A 22,852-nucleotide genomic window follows, 5' to 3' on the forward strand; every position below is an offset into this window, starting at 1 on the left:
TATTTTTCAAAAACATTTCTTGTGTTTCACATAAAGAAAGCAATACTGGTTTAGAATGACATGGGGGCATGAATAAACATGAGTAAATGATGAATTTTAATTTTTGGGTGAACTATTTCTTTAACATTGTGACCAGAGATTTAGAATAGTAGCAGCACAACAGAACCGTATGCATTTATTTGTGGAAGTGGTTCAATAACTCATGGCAAAATACTGCTTATATATATATATATATATATATATATATATATATACACACATACACACACACACAGATAAGCCACAACATTAAAACCACCTGCCTAATATTGTGTAGGTCCCCCTTGTGCCACCAAAACAGCTCCAACCCGCATCTCAGAATAGCATTCTGACATGATATTCTTCTCCCCACAATTGTACAGAGTGGTTATCTGAGTTACCGTAGACTGTCAGTTCAAACCAGTCTGGCCATTCTCTGTTGACCTCTCTCATCAACAAGGCATTTCCATCCACAGAACTGCCGCTCACTGGATGTTTTTTGTTTTTGGCACCATTCGAAGTAAATTCTAGAGACTGTCATGCGTGAAAATCCCAGGAGATCAGCAGTTACAAAAATACTCAAACCAGCCCATCTGGCACCAACAATTACAACACCTTAACAACCACATAGCAATGGCCTGGTAACCACCTAGCAAGCATTAGTAATGCAACATATTTTCAGTAATTTATAGTCTAAGGCTTCTCTTCTGTAATTTTACAGGATTTAATACCTAAACAAACCTTTTTCCATTAAGTAAATATTTATATATGCTTTTCAAATTGATCATATTATAACATGTATAGACAACATTATTTAGATTATTCCAGATGTTCCAGTAAATCAAGTTCTGTTGCTAATGATGTAGTTGTAAAGCAAACACTCAATTTTACCATGCAAATGTCTTCATGGCCATGACTGCCAAAATTAAACGTATCACTGGAACAGGACTGCACTTTCCCCTCTCATTCTTGGCCGACAGACATGCCTGAGCTTTTCATTCTCATGTTGTTCTCTCCTGCTAAACAAGATTCATTTCTATTCATTTCTCATGCAATTTTAATGGTTAAAGCTACTTGTTGCTCCCCATTAGGTCTCATATGACTAGGTGGATCACAGCGAGTGTAGGGTCTTCACAGTTGGAAGAGACTTGATGAAAACATCAGTGTTTTTGCAGCATATTTAGGTGGCCTACTAAAAAGTGACATATCTTTAAGGGATTATTCACCCAAAAATGACAATTCTGTCATCATTTACACACCCTCATGTTGTTCCAAACCCGTATGACTTACTTTCTTCCGTAGAATACAAAATGAGATGTTAGGAAGAATGTTAGTCTTAGTCACCACTTACTCAAATCTTTTTTTTTTTCCATTCAATGAAAGTGAATGGTGACTATATTATACTTAACATCTCATTTGTGTTACACAAAAGAAAGTCAAAGGGGTTTATACACGATACACCACAGCAATAGTAAGACTAATATGTTAGTATGCTATTCTGAAATATGCCTATGTTTTCATCTAGGATGTTTCTGCCTTATCCACTGTATTCAAAAACAAAAACCTGCAGTTCTGTCTTCTGATTGCAAAAAAATGCCACCCAAAAGCCCTGGAAACCCAGCAGGAATGGATAATGTGGTATCATCTAACATTAATTTGGTAATCCATTAAACTTGAAATGCCACAGCAAGGAGGGTTCAAACACAAAGACAGAAGGGAGGCATTTGATTATGCAACCAGCCCTTGAGTCATTATCTCCATCCACTGCTTTGATGCAAAACCGAGACATTTGTCTTTCAAATTCAGTATGGTGAACTAGCGGCACCGCAGACAACTTTGGTTTCCTGCTTCGCAAGTCTCATTAAAGAGGACCTGGGATGTTTGCAATACATTTCAGATATTTGCATTAGTGTATATTTTGCTTTCACTTAATTAATGTATTTTTTTGTTGTCATTTTGCCCCACTGGCAAATGACATGTGCATTTGTGTTTATTGCGGCTTTTAAACAGGCTTGCTTCCCTGTTAGAATCACGAACAGGTTTCCCATATTCACCAGGTCGGGAAAAGGACTCACTGTGGGTTTCCGATACTTCAGCAACACTTTACAATAATGTTCATTAATATGGCATTAACAACCCTTATATAATGCTTAACCGATTGATTTGCATTTACAATTATACATAAGAATGTATGACAATTAATGAAATGCCATGACAATTCTAACAATCTGAATGTTCATTAACTATCTGTTATTTACAGAGAATCTGTAAACATTATATAAAATGTTTAACTAGGTGTCATGAACTAACAACATGAATTAAAGCATTATTATTCTTGGTTATTACACGGCGCTCTGGAATACTCGAATACTCTAGCGGTCTTATATCTCTGAGTAACAACCCACATTCACATATCAGACCATTCATCTGGGTATTGCGAGTCATCTTTCCTGCTTCTCGGACCACTGTGAGATCTCTACAAGCTAATACAATTATTTCAACTCAAACTAATGTTTCACATCCATTTTTTTATTTAGTTAGTAGCCGTGTAATAAGCGAATAATGTACAGTCAGTCAGTTGTTATAGCAAAATAAACCCCTCTGCTTTACGTTGGGGTCCTGATCAGCCTGTCACAGTTTATTCTGCGATAACAACCCGCTGACTGCATATTATATTTAGTGTTCATTTATAAATATACTATTGTTCAATGTTAGCTAAAGTTAGTTTATAATGTTATCCTCTTTACACATATGATCAAACTGGTGCGATTACACAAAGCTGGGCTCAGAAGTGTACAATCAAACCGCTGCAATCTGCATTCATGCTTCCATTTACCAGCAGAGAGGGACTGATGAACGGTTGCCAATGAATCAGCTGCTCAAATAGTCTTTTCAACATCACAAAATCTTTATTTTTTACATTACAAACATTCAAATAACCACAAAATAAAAGTATAAAGCCGTTACCATCGGAGCTGACAGTTTTGATGCAGCGCTGCGGCAGTGTTTTCTGATGTCAGACAAAAAATAAACAAACAAGTTAGTCCACTTGAGCCTTCTCCCATTCCATCTGAAACTCATTCTCACCACTTCCGGGGCTGGGAAAGTGGAAGGGCTAGTTTTTTAGAAACTTCTATGGTTCTCTGCTATGACAAATTCAGAATCCATTGCAGCACTGCAATGTAAACAATCTGGTGGCACACAAACACGGCAATAGTGTTCACGATCTATCATAATCAATCATTATAACCATCTAAAAATCACATTATATGTTTGATAATATATAATCTGTCCTCCGGTGCATCTGCTGTGAAGTGTATGGTGATTTTATTTTAAATTAAAACTATGGATATGCGTGGGTAATCGAGTAATAGAGTACTTGTTCTGCACCAGCTACTCGAGTATTAAAAACACTACTCTAATGTCGCAAATCAATTTTCCTTTACGCATTTGCCTGCCATGAGAAGCGCTGAAATACACTGTTTTCCCTCCGAATCTCTCACCAAATCTCGCAGTTACAATTGAGTCACTTTTCATTCACACAGTTATTTATTGGAACCCATTCAACTTAAATATTGTTATCATTTGTAAACAAATAATAATGATGATAATAATAATACATTATTATTATTATTATTATTATTATTATTGACTTTTAGAATTTTAATTACAACAGTAATATATTTCAATCGAGAACCTTTAACTTTAAAACCCTCTGGCTTTTATTTTGACATTCTGAACTCTCCAGGAAGTCCTGTATGTGTCCGTTTGTAGGCAAGTTTACAGTAGTTTAATTCGCTGCTTATTCAAATTCTGGTAAAATGCTCCTCCGGTGCCATTCTAAATGCATATTATAAGTGAACCGAACTATCGAGCATCTACATCGGAGAAGTTGTTCGTGAGTAGTACTCAAATACTGCGCACTGTGTAAAGGCTAAAAATAGCTGCGAGTGCAAGTGACTCACGCATGCTTATGTGTGTGTGTCAACAGAGCAGTGCCATTCACTAACGTGCTGGAGTTGCACGTGCATACTATATAATTACTTATTAAACACAGCCTTTTGAAATTCACAGAGCTATTGCATGTCTCCAAGTGGCTTTGAATAAAATGCACTAGTCATAAGTAATGTCAGTTCAAATAATGGTGTTTTTATGGTTCTTTTATATAATTTTTTAGAGCTTAACAGTAACGAGCATGACTAACACAGAGTATCAGATTTGGATTGGGCTCGCCGGACCGATAACCGTTCCGTCTAAAATGTCAGTATCAGATCGGTGCATCCCTAAAAAAGACAGCAGCAAACTTAACTGGAGTCTGGTTCACTTCCATCTCCCAACCATGAAACTTGGCTTTTTTTTATTTCATTGGCCACATAGCGTTAAAATGAGAGCTGACAAGATTCTCAAACAACATAACATATAACAAGGCGCTATCAATGCATGGTGTATAATGCATGAAGGATGAAATGTGAAATGAAGCATGAAATACATGAAATGTGAGAGAAGAAAGTGAGCAAGAGATAGAGAGAGAAATTACTGTGCCAAATCTCACTTGGGATCTTTTAGACACAGAAGTAAGTAAAAATTAAAGTTAATCAAAATCTGGGGCTGCCTGCCATGTTCCCATGGTGCCTTCACAGCTCATCCTTCACACATCACAGCAAACGTCTTTTTTTCCCCAGAAGTTCAGAGTGGAAAAAACCTTGCTTTAGCACATGTACCAGAGGTTATTTGGGCATACGCATTCATCACAACACAAGCGCATTTGTACAACACGTCGTTTGAAAGTGTTAACTGTTCAGGTGACTAATAGAGAAAAGCAGAAGTAGCTGCCAGTGATTACAAACAAAGTCGTCTTTGACTCCAACAGATAAATGTTAAGATCCAACAAGATCCTGATTTAACTTCATGCCGATTAAAAATATCCTTTGTAAGTGCCTGTGGTGCTTTCAAGATGCATTTTCAAAGAATTATTCTCACAATGTCTAATGACAACAAGAATGTCTAAATGTAACCTCTTGTTCACTGACAATACAAATCTTGTTCAAACAGTCATGTAGGATTCAAGAAAACTCACCAATCTTCTGGTTGAATATTTTGTCAAAGGTCAGTTCATCCCTTTCCTCCAGGTACTTCTGCATAACGCTCCGAATACTGTGAATACATGAGAAAAACAAAGAATGGATTTTGATGTAATCTTAATTCTTAGTCCCTACATCTCGTATAAGAAAGGGAGAACTGGGTTTGAGTGCTCGTGGGACTCTTAGAGGTTTTGCGTAAAGTCAGCCTCCCATGCTGCCCTTCCACCCCGATCCAACCTTGGTTTTGGTCTCTCCACAACCACCTGCTCAATTCTCCGCCAGTCGCTCCCCAAAGGAGGGCACTGCCGATCTGCCCTGGGAGAGGGTGTTAATGAGCAGCAAGTTTGGGAGACTGAATCAATTAGCACCCCCTCCAAGGGCTCATTATCGCCCAACCATGGCCCCGCCGGGTCAGGGTGCAGGTCAGGGGAGATAAAGCTGTCCCTGAACACACTCCTGCAGTCCTGGATCAGACACCGGCACCCCTGTAGTGAGTGACTTGACATTTTGTCAAAAACAGCCAGTGCTGATTTCTGGATTACTTACTATAAATAAAGTTGGATGTTATATTGAATTTTCACTATACATTTGCATTCATTTTCTGGCAAAATAAAATGTTGTGCATATCCATATGTGAAAGCGCTAAAAGAATGCCTCAGGTTCAATAACATTTATGCTAAATCAACAGCATTTATGACATATTGTTTACCACAAAACATTATTTTGTCATCCCTCGTTTATAATAATAATAATTATAATTAAAAAAAAGCAGTTACATTATGGCACTGACAATAGAAGTGAATGGGGCCAGTCCAGAAACACTAAAATACACACCATTTCAAAAGTATAGCTACAAGATGTAACAGATTTTATCACACTAAAATCATGTTAACAAGTAATATCAGGATTACAGAGATTCATTGTCATGGCAACAAAGTTGTAATCAGGGTTGTGTAAAATTTTGAATTTCAGAATGAACTCCCTTTCAATTCATGTGTTGGAATCTGAATTGAATTGGCCACGCCACACAGGAAGTTGAACTGAAATTTGAATGATAGGAAGTGGAATTTACTGAACTGCAATTCAAAGAAACTACACAATTTCATTAGTTCAAGACACATTTTGTATAATAATACAAATAATTATGCAATATGCCTATTTATCAACTTAGAAATATATTTTTCTCTCTAAAAAAATACAAATAGCCATCAAAAGATTTAGTTGTTGAATTAAGTAAATTAACTGACCTTAAAATGTCAACGTACCATGACTTTTACATATTAGCTGTACATATTATTTTTACAAATTTAACAATGACATATTTAAATTCAGTAACTTTAAGAATATGTATTAAACTCTGTCGACTATGTCCTGTGACAATTGCTTCCTTTATTTACACGGTTTTAAACTGTTCAAAATTCTGAATATCTCATGTACATTTTTAAACATATTTCATGAAGAGCAATGTGTTTGCTGTCTTAAACCAATAATAAAGGGCATTTTGATCATTTTGTGTACTCAAGTACTCGTCGAGTACTCGGGCGAGTGGGGTGCATAGACATGTACATATATAGTATGTACATATATGTTATATGTCTTTGGCTGCTGCATTGCGTGTCGTTGTTCCAGTGCCTATTCATTATTATAGGCTGTTATAATGTAGTCTGTTACAATAAGTACAAAAGAGGGCATAATCAAAATATAATGCATGATATTTTGTCATTATGTAAAGACTCACTGGCCAATTCATTGAAACAATGTTCAGAATGTGCATCTGCTCTTCCTTCAGGTTACCGTAATAAGCTTAGTAGGTGCGCACCACTGTTTCTGAACCATGTGCAATATTTACATCTTATGGCTATACTTTTGAAAAGGTGTGTATTTTAGCAGCTATGGGCTGGCCCCATCACTTCCACTGAAAGCGCCTTACAGTAAACCCTTTTTTTGAGGGTCAAGTTTAAATGACTTTTTGTGGAATTATGTTAACTGAGCTTAACTTGTATTGAACCTGGAACATTCTTTTTAGACAGAGACATTTTAAAGAGTCTCTGAGTTATATACAAGTAGTACAAATGGTGTTAGACTTGGTATATTCAACTTATGTCAAGACCATTTCAATGAATCGATTCATAACTCTGATTCAATTATTTGTTTATGTAATAATCAAAAATTATAACTGACATCCCAGTCAGTAAAAAAGTTTTATAAGAAATATATGTAGGAACACATTGTTTATTACCAAATATTGTTATATTGTTTCAAATCAGTGCTTCTCAAACTTTTTAGGCCAAGTACCACTTTCGATCAAATCAGAACATTCAAATACCACCTAGTCAGGGGACTGGGTAGCTCAGAGAGCACTGACGCTGACTACCACCCCTGGAGTCGTGAGTTCGAATCCAGGTTGTGCTGAGTGACTCCAGCCAGGTCTCCTAAGCAACCAAATTGGCCCGGTTGCTAGGGAGGGTAGAGTTAAAAAAAAAAAAAATAAAAAAAAAAAAGGTACCACCTAGTCACCACCAATGTTCATTGAAATATTTGTTCAGCATTCGGCAGATATACATTTTTAACATAGTCTTAAGGATTGTGAGCAACATACACAATGCCATATTTGATTAATATTAATATTCCTATAGTTTACACAATCAGCAAGAATCATACAATATTAACATTTAGAAGTTTTGCAATCCAGTTCAAACAAACTATATATATATATATATATAGATAGATAGATAGATAGATAGATAGATAGATAAAGAAATTTGGAGCTTAGGCATTGGTTTTTTTGAAATTTTAATGTATATGGCTGCAAGGGTGTTTAGTTGAAATGATATCAGAGCAAATAGCCTACATAAATATTGAGAAGGAGATACACTGATCATCTTCAAAAGTAAAAAAAATTTGGTACAGATTTTTCTTACCCGGCCCCAATTATCAACCGCATACTTGAGTAACTAAACCTCAAGCACTTTTAAGAAATAAACACATTTTTCATTTATTCATGACAACATGTTTTACCCAGGCAGTCCATTCATATTTTATCACCTGGCCTACATTATTATGACACATTAACTGGCCTTCAGCATCTCAAAAGTGGTATCTAGTGCAAAACCGCTGACTAATGGATGCAATTTAAAAGGCAGGCTTGCACAGTTGCAGGAGATATTGCATTTGACCACAACATCCTCGACCCCTTGGTGCCTCACTCTCTCTCTCTTTCTACCGAATCACCCAGACACATTCATCTCTTTGTCTGTATGTCTGAAATCTCATCAGTTCAGTTCTACGGTCCATCCCCCTTTTACGTCTACGTGACTGAAACGATCTCCACTCTCTTCGACTCGTCTCGCTGTCAAACAATTCCGCCGGCTCCCCCATCTCCATAAACACTTACAGTCATGCTGTCAAAATCTCACCCCTCTGCCAGCGGGCTCAGGACTGGCCCGAGGAGAATGTAGCAGAGCCGCGCTATCTATTGCCGTCAAGGGACAAAGTACCTTCTATTAAATAACATCCTTCCCTTCTATATTGCCGCTATTGTTCTATCATTTTAAAGGCATGGTTCACACAAAAATGTTGCTCCAAACCTGGATGACATTTTTGTCAATTCACTTCTGATAGTTCTCAAGGCATTGCATTCTTAGTGGGGAGCAAAAACCGTAATACTTTAAAGAGCAGCTATTATGGTTTTTCAAATATTACCTTTCATGTAGTGTGTTATATAGCTGTTTGTGAATGTAAAAAAGTCAAAGTGTACGACAAATGGAGTTATTGACTCCCAAAAGAAAGAACTGATTCTGAACACCTGAAACGAGTCATTAGTAATTCCAGACTTACTTCCTGTACTAATCTATGTAATTTGGTAACAAAAAACCCCGCCTCTGGTCTTCATTGGCTGCTCGTGAACAGCTTTGACTCGCCCTCAAACGCTACACTAAACGGTAGACCAATCACAACAGACTGTGACATCTGACCAATCAGAGCAGAGTAGGCTTTCTGAAAGAACGGATCATTGAATGAGTCTTTTTGACACTGGGAAAAAAAGGTAATGCTGCAGCAAATTGAAGTGTTTTTTGACCTTAAATCTATTGTATGTGACCTTTAAAACAAAATTAGGCACGTTTAAAAACCATAATAGGTGCTCTTTAACAGCTAAAATGTAACAAAAATCTCACCTATTTCATTGATTCTTCACTCAGCCAAAATGAAGTCAGAAAAAGCTAAGCAACAACATACTGTTCGTGAACATTCAGACACTGGCCACACCACGGTAGGGGGCGTTTAGAGGTACTTTTAAAAAATAAGGACAAAAAGACTACAGGTACAGTATTTTCCAGAAATAGTCGCACCTGACTATAAGTCGCACCGGGTCAATACCAGGCGTTGTTGACACAAAAAAAAAAACAGATAAGTCGCACAGACAGAGAATGCCTTGCGCCAGGCACTAGGACCCAGGAACAGCCGCCTGACTTCCCTTCAGCCACGCTCCATGAAGATTACAGTACCTCAGAATCTACACATCATATCACTGTATTTCAGCTTGTTTTGAAAGGAGAATTTGTTGTTTCATGAAAGAAATGCAACAGTAAGCCACATCTGTTTATAACATCTGTAACTCAAACAAATAAACAGCTTTAAGTCTGTGAGTAAAACCGTATGCTTGTTGTATTCTATTCCTTCATTAATGTTAGCGACTGTCTATCTGTGGATATTTCTGATATTTGCAACCCTGTTTGCAATTTATTAATTATCCGGTTCACTGACTGAATGTTTTTTTTACCACGAGTGTGATGAAACATTATTTTATGGGCATGTGAGGAGTTGCGTTTGACAGCAGTCTAGAGTTTGTTCTAACAATAATGTTATGATGGACAAAATATTTAAACTGGATGCATAAAGTACTTTGTAAAGGCAAAATACTCTGAATAGGCACCTTTAAAACGGTACCTCCGTCTCTATGATTGATGTTTTGGTGCGCGTTTGCTTGACCGGCCGACATCAGTTATGTATAAATTAGTCGCTTGTAGTCGCTTCAGACTACAAGTTGCATGACATTTCAGATGATTAAAAACATTTGACTTATATTCCGGAAAATACGGTACATGCAAAACATCAAATAATATGACATTACAATGTGTTATCAATGACTCATTCTATTTTTGATTGCACTCTGTAATTTGCAATTGATGATGACAAGGATACTACTGCATAGATGGGTGTATAAAAGAGAGTTAATTAGGCAGAATACAGACAAAAGAATGATAGGCATCTCTCACTTTGGGCAGATGTGTGAATGGCTTTCAGCTGCAGATGGCACAAGAGTGAATTGGCACTTAAAAGCATTTGAGTAGATTTGATTCCTTTCGAGTCCAAAAAAACCCAAAACATTTAATTAAATCACATGACATGTTTTTTGAAAATATCTCTGCGCGAACGATCCAACAATTGTAAGTTAGTTTGCCCCAGCCCGCTAATAACTCTGCACGCCTGTGTGTTCATGTGACTGATCTTAAATGACTGAACAGAAATTAGTTGTCGGCCTCACAACCGATGACATGGACCAATGGCAGTAAAAGGTGTTTAGCAGCCAGTAAGAAGTTTTCCTGAAAGTTCAGCCTGGCAAGCTGTTACAAACCACAGAAGCAAACTCAAAAACACCTTAGTTTTGGAAAGATTTTGTTCTTAATGACGGTACACCCGTTTGTTCTTCGATTTAGTAGAAAGTCTGCAGGAGCCTTAAATCTCACAGGGGAAGCTATATTTTTATTCAGATTTAATTATTTTTTTAATTAGACAGCAAAAACCTTTTCTTCAGTCACTTACAATAATACAAGCAGTTGTGTCATGTACTTAATTTATTTTGTTGTTGTTCATGGCAAACACCTTTAACAAATATTTAAACAGATAGCTAAAATGATAATTCACCCAAATCTTTTCAAATCTACTGATGAATGCAAGGCAAATAAGTTTACAAAAATAAGGTGAGCAAAATGATCCAAAACAAATTATAAATTACAATTGGCAAAATGTATATTTTCGTAAAATTTGAAAAATTAAAAATAAAAATAAATAAAACTTGTATCAATATCCAGCTCTAGTACAAAAGCTATTTTATTGTTCTTACAATAAATATTTCAACTGAACATGGATTGGATCTCTTATACACATCGGATTTTGTAGCGATGCACCGATCGTACCAAGATTCAGGGCCGATTTATTTTTATTTTTTTACTGTAGCAAGCACTAAATCACACACTGCTACACAACAGCCAATCACACACCTGAATGAGCACTTGCTCAGCCCTCGAAGCGTGACACTGTGGCCGTTGCAGGGTGAATTATTGGCAATTCTAAGCATTCGCGAATTTACACTTTCAGACATGCAGTAATTCAAATGAACATGCCACTTTATTTTATAAATATGTATGAAAAAGTTGGATGAGTATTAAGGTGCCCATTTTCAAAAGTCATTATGGCAGTAATTCTGACTCGCTGCACAGTTTAAGACGGAATAATATTCGAATTTTAAAGTCAGGTGATTTTTAAATTGACGTTGTTTCCTTGGTCCACAAGAAGGCACAATAAATACATAAACCATTCATCACCGTTATATTATTGCATAGAATATTTCATAAAAAAAAAAAAAAAAAAAAAGAGCATTCCATTTTCAACTAATGTGCATAAAATAAAAGGTTTTAGTTGGTTCCTATTCTCAAATGTTAAGACAAAAGTAAACGCTTCAATAGGCAGTCCACATGGTGTTACACTGGCACTGATGCCACAGTATACTTCCCCAGACTCGAGCTTCATAATAACAGCAAAATACCACATTGTTTTTTATTCATTACAGTTGTATGTAGAGTAGCAATATTCCCAGATAGTAGTGGTATTCGTCTGAACTCGTTGGTGAAGCGGCTCAGACTATGAGCCCAGGCCAGGGGCTGTTCAATCAGATGGAACACAACAGAATAGAACAAACCATGAGAATCTCGAGACACACATTTCCAAGTTGAACATCTTTCCTGACAAAGCGTTTAAAAAACTCATTGCTTAATCTGAGAAACGCTTATGAGAGAGCAAGACGCAACGGCCATGTACCTTCACCAAATGTAAGGGGCTGTTCACATCGAACGCTTTTGCAACCATCTATTTGCTTTTCTATGTAAGCTGCGCTAGAGGAACGTCTTAGTTTTGCTTTGTTTTTGTTTATTCAGTGTCTCATGTTTTTTAGATGCTGTTTCTAATTAAAAAGATCTTTAAAAAGCATCTTGAGACACCTGATTTCTGTTAAACTGTATTTGTTGCGCTGTGTCTAGACTTTTTTAGCACAAGAATGCGATCGATCTGAAGTCATCGTTAGTGCTTGGCACACATCCAAAATTCGAATGCACAATTTTAGCATTCGAATGTGCATTTTTTTCTTAAATTCGACGAATATTACAAATTTAATTTGACAGCCCTACTGTTAAGTAAACCGGTGGGATTCTCAATCAAGTAGTAACTGATTATATGCTACGGCAACAATCCAAATATAACCATCTGCTACACCAATGTTAATAATGATTTCACTGTAGTACTTAGCAACGTAAGTCACATTAAAAAGTTCACACAAAATAATTAATTACGTTACTTGTCATCTTGAGCGTAGATGTCCTCTGTCAATCTTGTTGAACAATGTTAGAACATTGGATTGCATTACTCTTATGTTTAAATGCGTAAAAGTTGTACCCAAACACTGTGACACTCCAGGTTTGTTTGTGGGCAGGTGAGATAGTCACATAAAACAACCACATAGCTACATAACCTGTTATGTCACCATTCAGTTCTCAAGTCAGCGGAAAAGCGTGGCCAGTTTGCGATAGGCTCCAGACTGCCCCGGCTGTATATCAGCCGAGAACAGGCTTGGCATGAATCCATTGCCATATCGGTGGAAAAAGGCTGTCAGTGTCATCAAACATGCATGCTGTGCTCTCCAGGAGCTCTCAATCTCTCATCAGTCACTCATCCCAGTGCTATTTTGTGAGAACCCCGATTTAAGTCAGTGATTGACCTATACGTTTGTCACAACACCACTAACAACAGCAATAACAGTTAAACCTTCAATAAAGGCACCGCATCTTCACGCAGTTGCCTAATAATTAGTGATTTGTGTGATTTTGTGTTCTGCCAAACACAGTAAATAAATCATAGATACCATAGATGGTGCAGTTTTGGAGCTTGTAGTGGATAGATCTCTCTGATTTCCGAACGCATTTCTGCTGTGTGTGATGTTTTCATGGGGTCTGTTCCAAAACCTAGTGAGCTGCCTCCAGAGGCAGCACTTTAAGACATCAAAGGTATGCTGCCAATGCCAAAAGCTGTACCAAAAGGTAGGTATCAAAATTATTCTGCCTTCTAAGAACTCATTTTGGCCAAATTCTAAGGTAGCATCGTATGTATGAAGTTTAATCCGTTAAAGAAATCCACTGCAAATAATCATATTGTTATCAAGTGTTTTTTTCTTGGTTTCCATTTAAAATTGCCTAAAAATCCTTAAAACAAGATACATTTACTTGAGAAGCAACATAAGATATTTAGACTTGCTTTAAGAGAATGTATCTTAAATATAAGTGTATTTTGTATATGTGTATTTTTTCACTTGGTTATACTTCTGCGAATGAGGTAAAGACAAAATATACTTATATTCAAGATCTATTCTCTAAAAGCAAGTCTAAATATCTGATATGATGCTTCTCAGGTGAATGCATCTTTTTTTTTTTTTTAAAGGATTTTTAGACATTTTAAAATATTTGTATTTTTTTTTATTATATTCAACATTCTCAGATCAAAAAATTTTCTTCTGCAGTATAGCTGCTGAAGAAAATGTACATTGTTTTAAAGGAGTTTTAGATATTTATATTGGAAAACAAGCCAAAACAAAAACAAAATCAAAAACGTATCTTTTTGCAGTGTATAATGGGGCGAAGACTACCCTCTCTCACCTTTCTGTTCACTTAAATCCATCTTTAACTCACAAAAAATCTCTCTCTTACTAATAAAGCTGCGTATTGCCAATTTTCTTCACGATCAGAAATGCACAGTGACACATACAGCATATTATGATTCAATAAGTCGCGAGCCATCATGTTATAGTCTAGCTGCATTAAGCGTGCATGCTCGAGGGATGAGCGTCCCGTGACAGAGTGTACATCAGCCGGGTGCAGTTTCAGTCTCTTCCCCCTTAGATCGGGGCACTTCGTGCAACTCATAGAAAAGGCGCTGACCGCACAGAGAAATGCCAGTTTCGGAGTTTGTAATTATTTACATGATTTGCTTATGTATTATTTGAACTTTAATAAAGCTATAACGCATTAAATATAACTGCATTTAAGATGTAATGCCAGGGTGTTTCCTTTAAAGAGCTCCGGCTCCGCTTATTCCACAACGAGAGTGCTTTTGTATTTACTTATTTTGTATTTTTGCATTGTAATTCCCCATTACTTTGCGATCTACATCACCTGAAGCTGTTTGGAAAGTTTTGAGTGCATCTGGAGTGCAAAATTAAAAAGTGATTATCATTTTCACCATTATCGTGCAGCCCTACTTAGTCCATTCAATACTGAAAAGTATCAATAAATAACAGTTTCATATGATACAAAACCAACTATTTTACCCAAAATGTGTGTGCTCTGCATATTTATTCTTATTAGAGGATTGCGTTATTTGTCCTGTGTTACCTGTATTGAAATTAGTTACAATCAAGTCTCCCATGTGCTGCGCGAGGAGCGCTATTTGAAAGATGCGAGGAGTTGACGCCTATGCAGAGCATTCCAAATCGCTCTCTCATGAAGAATTTTCATTTTTTGTGTGACCTACTCCTTTAAGTTGGATCATTATTGCATTCACAGTGAGATATCAATAAGAAATGTTTTAATAATGCTTACTGAACAACAGAAAACAAGTGCTAGAATGTCAAACAAGGAGAGTTTGACATTAAACGGCTCAACTGTTCCAGGGACATGTTAGTCCGAAGGTGCAGCTTGGGCATGGCACTTATGGAGCCTGTAATAATGCTAATAATGGGGACACTGATGTCAACAGCTAATGCTTTCATTCGATCTGTGGTAATGCCGCCCTGCTGTGGACTACAGTAATCCTTCAGAGCAAACAGAACCACTAAAGCAGACTAATCACAATGAGAAGCGGATGTATGGCTTTTAAACTTTGCCGAATGGAAAAGCCAACTCCTCTTAGCATTTCAGATTCGTAACCAACATCATCAGCGGAAGCTAAATAGCCCAACGACACATGCATCACTTCGGCCCAGAGAGAGATGTTTATATTAGCCGTGGCATAGGAAGGAAGATGATTATCCATAAATTAATCTCGCCTCTAGTTTACTCTGCCTGTGTTCTGATGCTGGCCATCTCTGTCATACACAACAAATGGCCTATCCCGAACACTTCACACTCCTTAAAATACATACAAATCATTCGCTGAATGCATCAGCATGTTTATGTAGTCTTATAAAAAAATATATTTTTTTAAAAAAAGGCGAAGTATAATGTTTAATTAAGTAATTACAGCCACCAAGGATACACCAAGCTCTCGAAATTGCGGCTCATCCAAAAATCTAATCAAATCAAGCGCTTAAAATGTTGATGTACAGGATCAGCACCAAAGATATTCTTGGTTCAATCCATTTTAGACCTGTTATGTAATTCAAAAGAATTTCTTTGACGCTAAAGGTGGCATGATTTCAAATTGTGTCTGCATGCAACAGAACATTCAAAACCATTAAGCCAAGCCATGATTGCTGACAGGTTAATGTATGTAACTGTAAGTGTAATAAACAAACAAAGCAATCTATAATAAACAAACAAAACCCTTGCAATCTATACCATAATGTGCCAGGGAAGAGTACTCTGTACCACTGACTGGCCTACTTTAAACTTGTTTTGCCACTAAGAAACATTTGCTCAAAGTATTAAAGAACTATACTGAGAGATCACAAATCACTTTTAAGTGTTGCGTTATTTTAGAAACTTGAAAGGAATATTCTACGCTCAATTCAAGTTAAGCTCAATTGAAAGCATTTGTGGGGCATAATGTTAATTAACACAAATTATTTCAACTCGTCCCTCCTTTTCCTTAAAAAAAAAAGACAAAGAAAAAATTTTTACAAATCTGGGTTACAGTGAGGCACTTAAAAATTGGCCCCATTCACTTCCACTGTAAGAGGGTTTAAAGGCAGAAATGTCAAGCTTATAATTTTATAAAGCACTTACCACATTAATTCTGTTAAAACTTTTTAGCTGTAAAGTTGCTTAAATTGTTGTTTTTATGGTCGGTTTAGGGTTTACCGGGCTGTCTTCATTAGGGATGTGCTGAACGACTAATTTCACAGACGTTTAAATGGACATTTTTAAGTAAAAAATAATTAACAGGTAGACTAAACCAAATCTACGAGAGAGAAAAAAAATGCGCTGAAAAGTCACGCGTATTTCACGATGTGCAGTCGTGCATTAGCCATTAATCTAATATGACAACTGTTCGGTAAGGAACGTTAACCAATAACAGTTATGATATTAAAAAAAAAAACAAAAAAAATTAGCCATAGGATAGAAAAAAAAATAGGCCTATGATGTAGCCTACAATAAACCTAATCTATTCTAAACATGAGGTGCACACAGAATAAAAGATAGTTTAACCAGTTAAGCAGTCGACACCTCATAGAAAATAAACAAAGTCATTTAAATAAAGTAATTTTCTAGGCTACTTACTCAAAAGCATAAATTTTTTGATGAGCAAAATTAACACGTTGACATGGTCCGGTGAAAGACGGGACTTGACTCACCTGAGGCTGCTATCCTATGCTTGAAAAAGCCTGCAAAGCGGAAAAATAACGTACAAGCATGCACAGATGTAAAGAAGACTCAAATGTGAAAACAACCATTGGGACTTTCAAACGTTTGGAAATCCGATTCCCGCACCACCACTGAAGTGATTTCATAGCTACTTGGCTGAGTTTGCTTGTCTAGCGAGAGGACATTTTCCTGCACGCACCATGAGTGAAAGAGGGAATAAGCATGCACAGCCTGAGGTGAAATGTAACTTTGTATCTGCTCCAGATATCATTTTTTTTTTAATCCCCTTTTCTCCCAATTTAGAATGCCCAATTCCCACTACTTACTAGGTGGCGGAGAACAAGTCTCAGTTACCTCCACTTCGGACACAGTCAATCCGCGCATCTTATCACGTGGCTCGCTGTGCATGACACCGCGGAGACTCACAGCACGGGAGGCTCATGCTACTCTCTGCGATCCACGCACAACTTACCACGCGCCCCACTGAGAGTGAGAACCACTAATCGCGACCACAAGGAGGTTACCCCATGTGACTCTACCTTCCCTAGCAACTGGGCCAATTTGGTTGCTTAAGAGACCTGGCTAGAGTCACTCAGCACGCCCTGGATTCGAACTCGCGCCTCCAGGGGTGGTAGTCAGCGTCAATACTCGCTGAGCTACCCAGGCCGCCCCTCAGATATCCTCTTTTTAAAATAATATTTATATTATTAATTCTATTTAAAATATGTAACATTAATATGACAGTAATTTAAGCACAGCCTCTGTAAAAATAAAGCCAAATGAAAATATGTACAAATTATGATCAGTGTAATGGGGGAAATTTTAACCGACTAGTAATTCCAGTGTCGACTAGCAGCATAAGAACTGTTTAGTCCACTAGTCTCGCACATCCCTAGTCATCATCATGGCAACTAAGTTGTAAAATTGGATACAACTTCACACATAAATGACTTTATCACACTATAATCATGTTAATATGCATATTGGTTACATCTTGTGGGGCTAAACTTTTGAAACTGAGTTTCAAAGTATTTTAGTATATTTTAGTGTGCTTAACTTGTATTGAACCAAGAATATTCCTTTAATAATGTTCCAACTACTGCAATTCATAGAAACTTCCCAAAGTTCAAGCTATATTGAGACATATGCATGTGTGTAAACTGTACAATAGAACATTCTTTGTGTTGAACTACAGGCTATACATTGTAAACTGACAGTTGTATCACCATAGTGATCCCATGGGATGTGCATACTACGAAATGAGAAATACTATTTCCGTTTGCTGTCCAACAGGCCCCAGTTTGTTACCAAAAGCAGGACTTAAATTAATTTACAATGCGCAGGGCAGTAAATGGACAAATAACTACACAAACAGGAACAGAATAGTCAATTTAATCACCTTTACAGATTTTGGACTGCACCAATAAAAAAAATCCAATACACACAAGGGGCTCTTTACATGATATCTGAGTACAGGTACCATCAATCACAGTTATTAAAAGTCACCATATTGAATTATCTGTGTGCGTGATAGCTGGAACACAAGCTAGACTATAAGATTTTGTCTGCTTTATCCTTCCCAATGCCTAACCATTAAAAATAAGCACACAACAGAGAGCATTTGTATGCCCTGTTGAGTATGCAGGACAAAAAAGTGAAGTCAATTTCGACCTGTTTGCTGTGAATATCACCCTTAACACGGTGCAAATCTACAGGTGATAAGAGCCATTGATTCACATTGGGAAACTTTTCCCAGAAAGCCTCAGTAAGTGCTGAACAACCTTATAAAACCTTAAAACACTGCACAAAATTAGTGAAATTGGCTTTTCAAGAGAAAAACCCCAATAATTAGCATTTAAAACGTCAACCCTTACAAAAACAGTACTGTGGATATATACACTGGCAGCCAGAAGTTTGGAATATTGTACAGATATTGGTACTTTTATCCACCAAAGTGGCATTCAACTGATCACAATGTATAGTCAGGACATTAATAACATGAAAAATTACTATTACAATTAAAAAAATGTTCAGAACTTCTTGAACTACTTCAAAGAGTTCTCATCAAAAAATCCTCCATGTGCAGCAATTACAGCTTTGCAGATCCTTGGCATTCTAGCTGTCAGTTTGTCCAGATACTCAGGTGACATTTCACCCCACACTTCCTGTAGCACTTGTTATAGATGTGGCTGTCTTGTCGGGCACTTCTCATGCACCTTACAGTCTAACTGATCCCACAAAAGCTCAATGGGGTTAAGATCCATAACACTCTTTTCCAATTATCTGTTGTCCAATGTCTGTGTTTCTTTGCCCACTCTAACCTTTTCTTTTTGTTTTTCTGTTTCAAAAGTGTCTTTTTCTTTGCAATTCTTCCCATAAGGCCTGCACCCCTGAGTCTTCTCTTTACTGTTGTACATGAAACTGGTGTTGAGCAGGTAGAATTCAATGAAGCTGTCAGCTGAGGACATGTGAGGCGTCTATTTCTCAAACTAGAGACTCTGATGTACTTATCCTCTTGTTTAGTTGTACATCTGGTCTTCCACATCTCTTTCTGTCCTTGTTAGAGCCAGTTGTCCTTTGTCTTTGAAGACTGTAGTGTACACCTTTGTATGTAATCTTCAGTTTTTTGGCAATTTCAAGCATTGTATAGCCTTCATTCCTCAAAATAATGATTGACTGATGAGTTTCTAGTGAAAGCGGTTTCTTTTTTTTTTTTTACCTAATATTGACCTTAAGACATGCCAGTCTATTGCATACTGTGGCAACTCAAAAAACAAACACAAAGATCATGTTAAGCTTCATTTAACGAACCAAATAGCTTTCAACTGTGTTTAATATAATGGCAAGTGATTTTCTAGTACCAAATTAGCAATTTAGCATGATTACTCAAGATGCTGGAAATGGGGCCTGTCTAGATTTGATCAAAAATTACTTTTCAAATAGTGATGGTGCTATACTTTGTGATCAGCTGAATGCCATATTAATGAATTAAAGTATCAATTTCCTTCTGAATCAGCAAAATCTGTACATTATTCCAAACTTTTGGCCGCCAGTTTAATAGGTATAATGATGGTATCAGATCAGGTACACACATTCACATACCATGGTACTTAAAAAAAAAAAAAAAAATGCCATGGTAATGGTCCAAACACGGTTGATATTTTGTGTAATTATTATAATTAGAATAGAATAAAACGGTTTACTTTGTTTTTGAAAACATTTCTAAAACAGTACTAGCTAATATTATGGTACATGTCCAAACATCATGGTAGTATTACAGATCATACCCCAAAACCAATACCTTATCAAAAAGACAAACAAAAATATAATAAAATAAAAAGTAGTTTATTATAAGTTAAAGCAAGCAGTAAACAAACCATTCTGTGTTGACATAAGATCAGGCCATTGATGTGGATGGTGACTGAGACTTTCTGGCGAACAAACTGTTAACAAGACATTTATACTGTAGAACAAAGAGAACATTCAGGCGAAATGTGGCCAAAATTAACAAAGCATGTCTAAATTCAACGACTGACTGACTCGTTTCGCTTACCTGGGTTCGGGAAGGATGATTTTCTTGCTCGCCCGGGCCGCTGGAGTCGATTTACTCTTCTCCATCGCCATCAGGTAGCTGACATCGGCGAGAACCGCTTCGAGGTCCGCCATCTTCGAGCCTTCTGGGTCGAACCGAGTCGCTAACGGTACCAGAACCAGCCGTGAAAGGATGCGCACGCGGGGAGCGGCGGCGCTAATGCAGGCGGACTCAGCACGAGACGAGCGCGGGAGCTGTGACGGAGGTGATGATGATGCGCGAGCGAGGCGCGAACATCGGGGTTTTTATTTTATTATTTCCTTTATTGTCGCGAGTCCCTCAGAAATCAGCCATCGTGGCTAATACAGTCGAAAATTTTATAAAGTAAAAAAAAAAAAAAAAATAATAATAATAATAAATAAAAACTCGAAATGGGTCGTTATCGATGAAGCAACGTCGCCCTCAGGTCCACTCTAGCAGCAGAAATGGCTTCTTGTTTCAGAGAGGAAGAATATATGTACATGGAATCCCTTTCAGGTCGGGAAATATCCAAAACAACAATTCTAGATGCTGATAACGATAAAGCAATGTTTGCCTGCAGATGCCCACCACCAACCCACTTTTGGGTGAGTGTAACGTGAGAAACCCACCTGCTAGTGTAATGACCATCAAAAAAAAAAAAAAAAAAAAAAAAAAAAGTTAATTTGAGGCACCGTGCATGCAAATGCGGTGGCACGTTAACTACAAATGCATGCAAACTGGCCTTATATGTTGCAAATGAGATCAAGCCCACAACGTCAAGAAAAAGCTCCTCTAATCAAAATCAATTGAACCCAAAACAACGCAATCCCATTAAAATCAATACGCACATTGGTATAGCAAACAACGCCTATAAGGGGGAATATTTATATATATATATGTGATATCTTTAAGATATTATACAATAAAAAGCAAGCCAGCTCGCTGCAAAAAAAATAAAAAAAATAATAAAAATTACAAAGAGGTGAAAATGGACGACTTGTGTGCGCCAATATTTTGCAGCGCTTCCCTGTTTAATCACATTTGCCAGCTGACAGCAGCACACAAACGAACCACAAATAATAAGGGTAATATGTATCTTCTTCTTCTTACAACGCGGAAAGATGGTGGAAATCTGAAGCCCAATGGTTTAAGTACGACACCGGTTAAACTATTTCCTGAATATCCAAAAAAAAAAAAAAATAAATAAATAAAAAAAAACAGAAACCAGTCGAGTAGGTTTAATATCCGTCAAGATCTAAACAGCATTTGTATAGGATGTGCATGTAAATTTATATATCCTGGTCATATCACAAACGCATCTCAATTTATGTAGCTTGATCGTTCTGTCTGTCCCTCCTCTTGCTTTTGCTTTGCTATAAAGCTCTGATCCGATGTGTTGCATTGATCTCACAAGCCAATTAAAGGGCCAAAATTAACGCCTAATAATTAATTAAACTGGCAGATGTTTTTGTTTGAACTCAAATCTGCATTTAAGCCCATTGTAGCGTTAAAATTAGCTTGTGCAATGCAGACAGTTTGCCTGCTTGTTAATTTTTTTTTTAAATGAGATATGTGCTATAAGCAAGAATGGTTGAAACATCGCTCTACTGTAACCTACAGATGAGAGGGGGGCGCTAGAAAAGGAAATAAGCAAATGTGAACGAAAGCAATCCGAGTTTCCTTTTTCTAAAAAGAAAAAAAAAAAATCGTGATGGTGCCACAAAACGTGGTCCGATGAAACAGCAAGGCTGAAACATACACACAAACAGTTACTGTGATGTCAGTCCACAAGAAGTAAACAGAAAGAGTTTGCCCTGAAATATCTGTGCTAGACCAAGCGGAACTTCATATGTACGGCTGTGCGTCTCAAACGCAAGCTTGTATGAACGAAACTGTGAGTTTCATAAGAACAACAACACGACGTGGCTTTTAACCCCAATATGCTTCTTCACGACCCGTTCTGGCGTTTGCAACGTACGTTCCTCCAGGAGACGGTTTTGATTTTGATTGATCGACGTTATTGCCGAAAGAAACGACTCTTTTCTTTTCCATCCGTGTTTGAGTCGAAGATCCAAGTGTTCGTCTCTTCCGACATCGTTCAACAAAAACACAATATCCGTCAACATAAAAACCCTCCCGTCCGATTCAGTTCAGATCCTCCGGGAAAGAGTGTCTCTTGATATTTTCCCGTGATTAATCCAGATGGGAATATATGACTATTTTACAGGTTTTTTTAGTGCTTGGTGTGAGCTTAGCCCCACGGCGCGTCGTGAAATGAAATTCAGGCTCTTCTCAGAGCTACACTTCCTCCCAGTGGAGGGTTCGACGCAAAACCCGGCACTGGAGTACAAAAA

At 37.3% G+C, this 22,852-nt stretch overlaps 2 protein-coding genes across 3 annotated transcripts in view; one reads left to right on the plus strand and one right to left on the minus strand.

Annotated features, from left to right (window-relative positions):
* LOC127432575 (beta-adrenergic receptor kinase 2) overlaps positions 1–22,792 on the minus strand; it is an 80,380-nt gene extending 57,588 nt beyond the window's left edge. Inside the window, exons 1-2 of one of the 2 annotated variants that reach the window (XM_051683833.1) lie at positions 20,499–22,792; positions 5,096–5,172 (exon numbers count right to left, since the gene is read on the minus strand). In XM_051683833.1, the coding sequence (XP_051539793.1) occupies positions 5,096–5,172; positions 20,499–20,611 (190 nt within the window). In that variant the 5' untranslated portion in view covers positions 20,612–22,792. The remainder of the gene's footprint in view (positions 1–5,095; positions 5,173–20,498) is intronic. The other variant, XM_051683832.1, reaches the window with a different exon arrangement.
* Positions 1–22,852, plus strand: part of LOC127432595 (short-chain specific acyl-CoA dehydrogenase, mitochondrial-like) — a 139,134-nt gene that overhangs the window by 91,747 nt on the left and 24,535 nt on the right. The gene's annotated exons all lie outside the window — the stretch shown is intronic.

The sequence above is a fragment of the Myxocyprinus asiaticus genome, chromosome 42, assembly GCF_019703515.2.
Source record: "Myxocyprinus asiaticus isolate MX2 ecotype Aquarium Trade chromosome 42, UBuf_Myxa_2, whole genome shotgun sequence".
NCBI lineage: Eukaryota > Metazoa > Chordata > Actinopteri > Cypriniformes > Catostomidae > Myxocyprinus > Myxocyprinus asiaticus.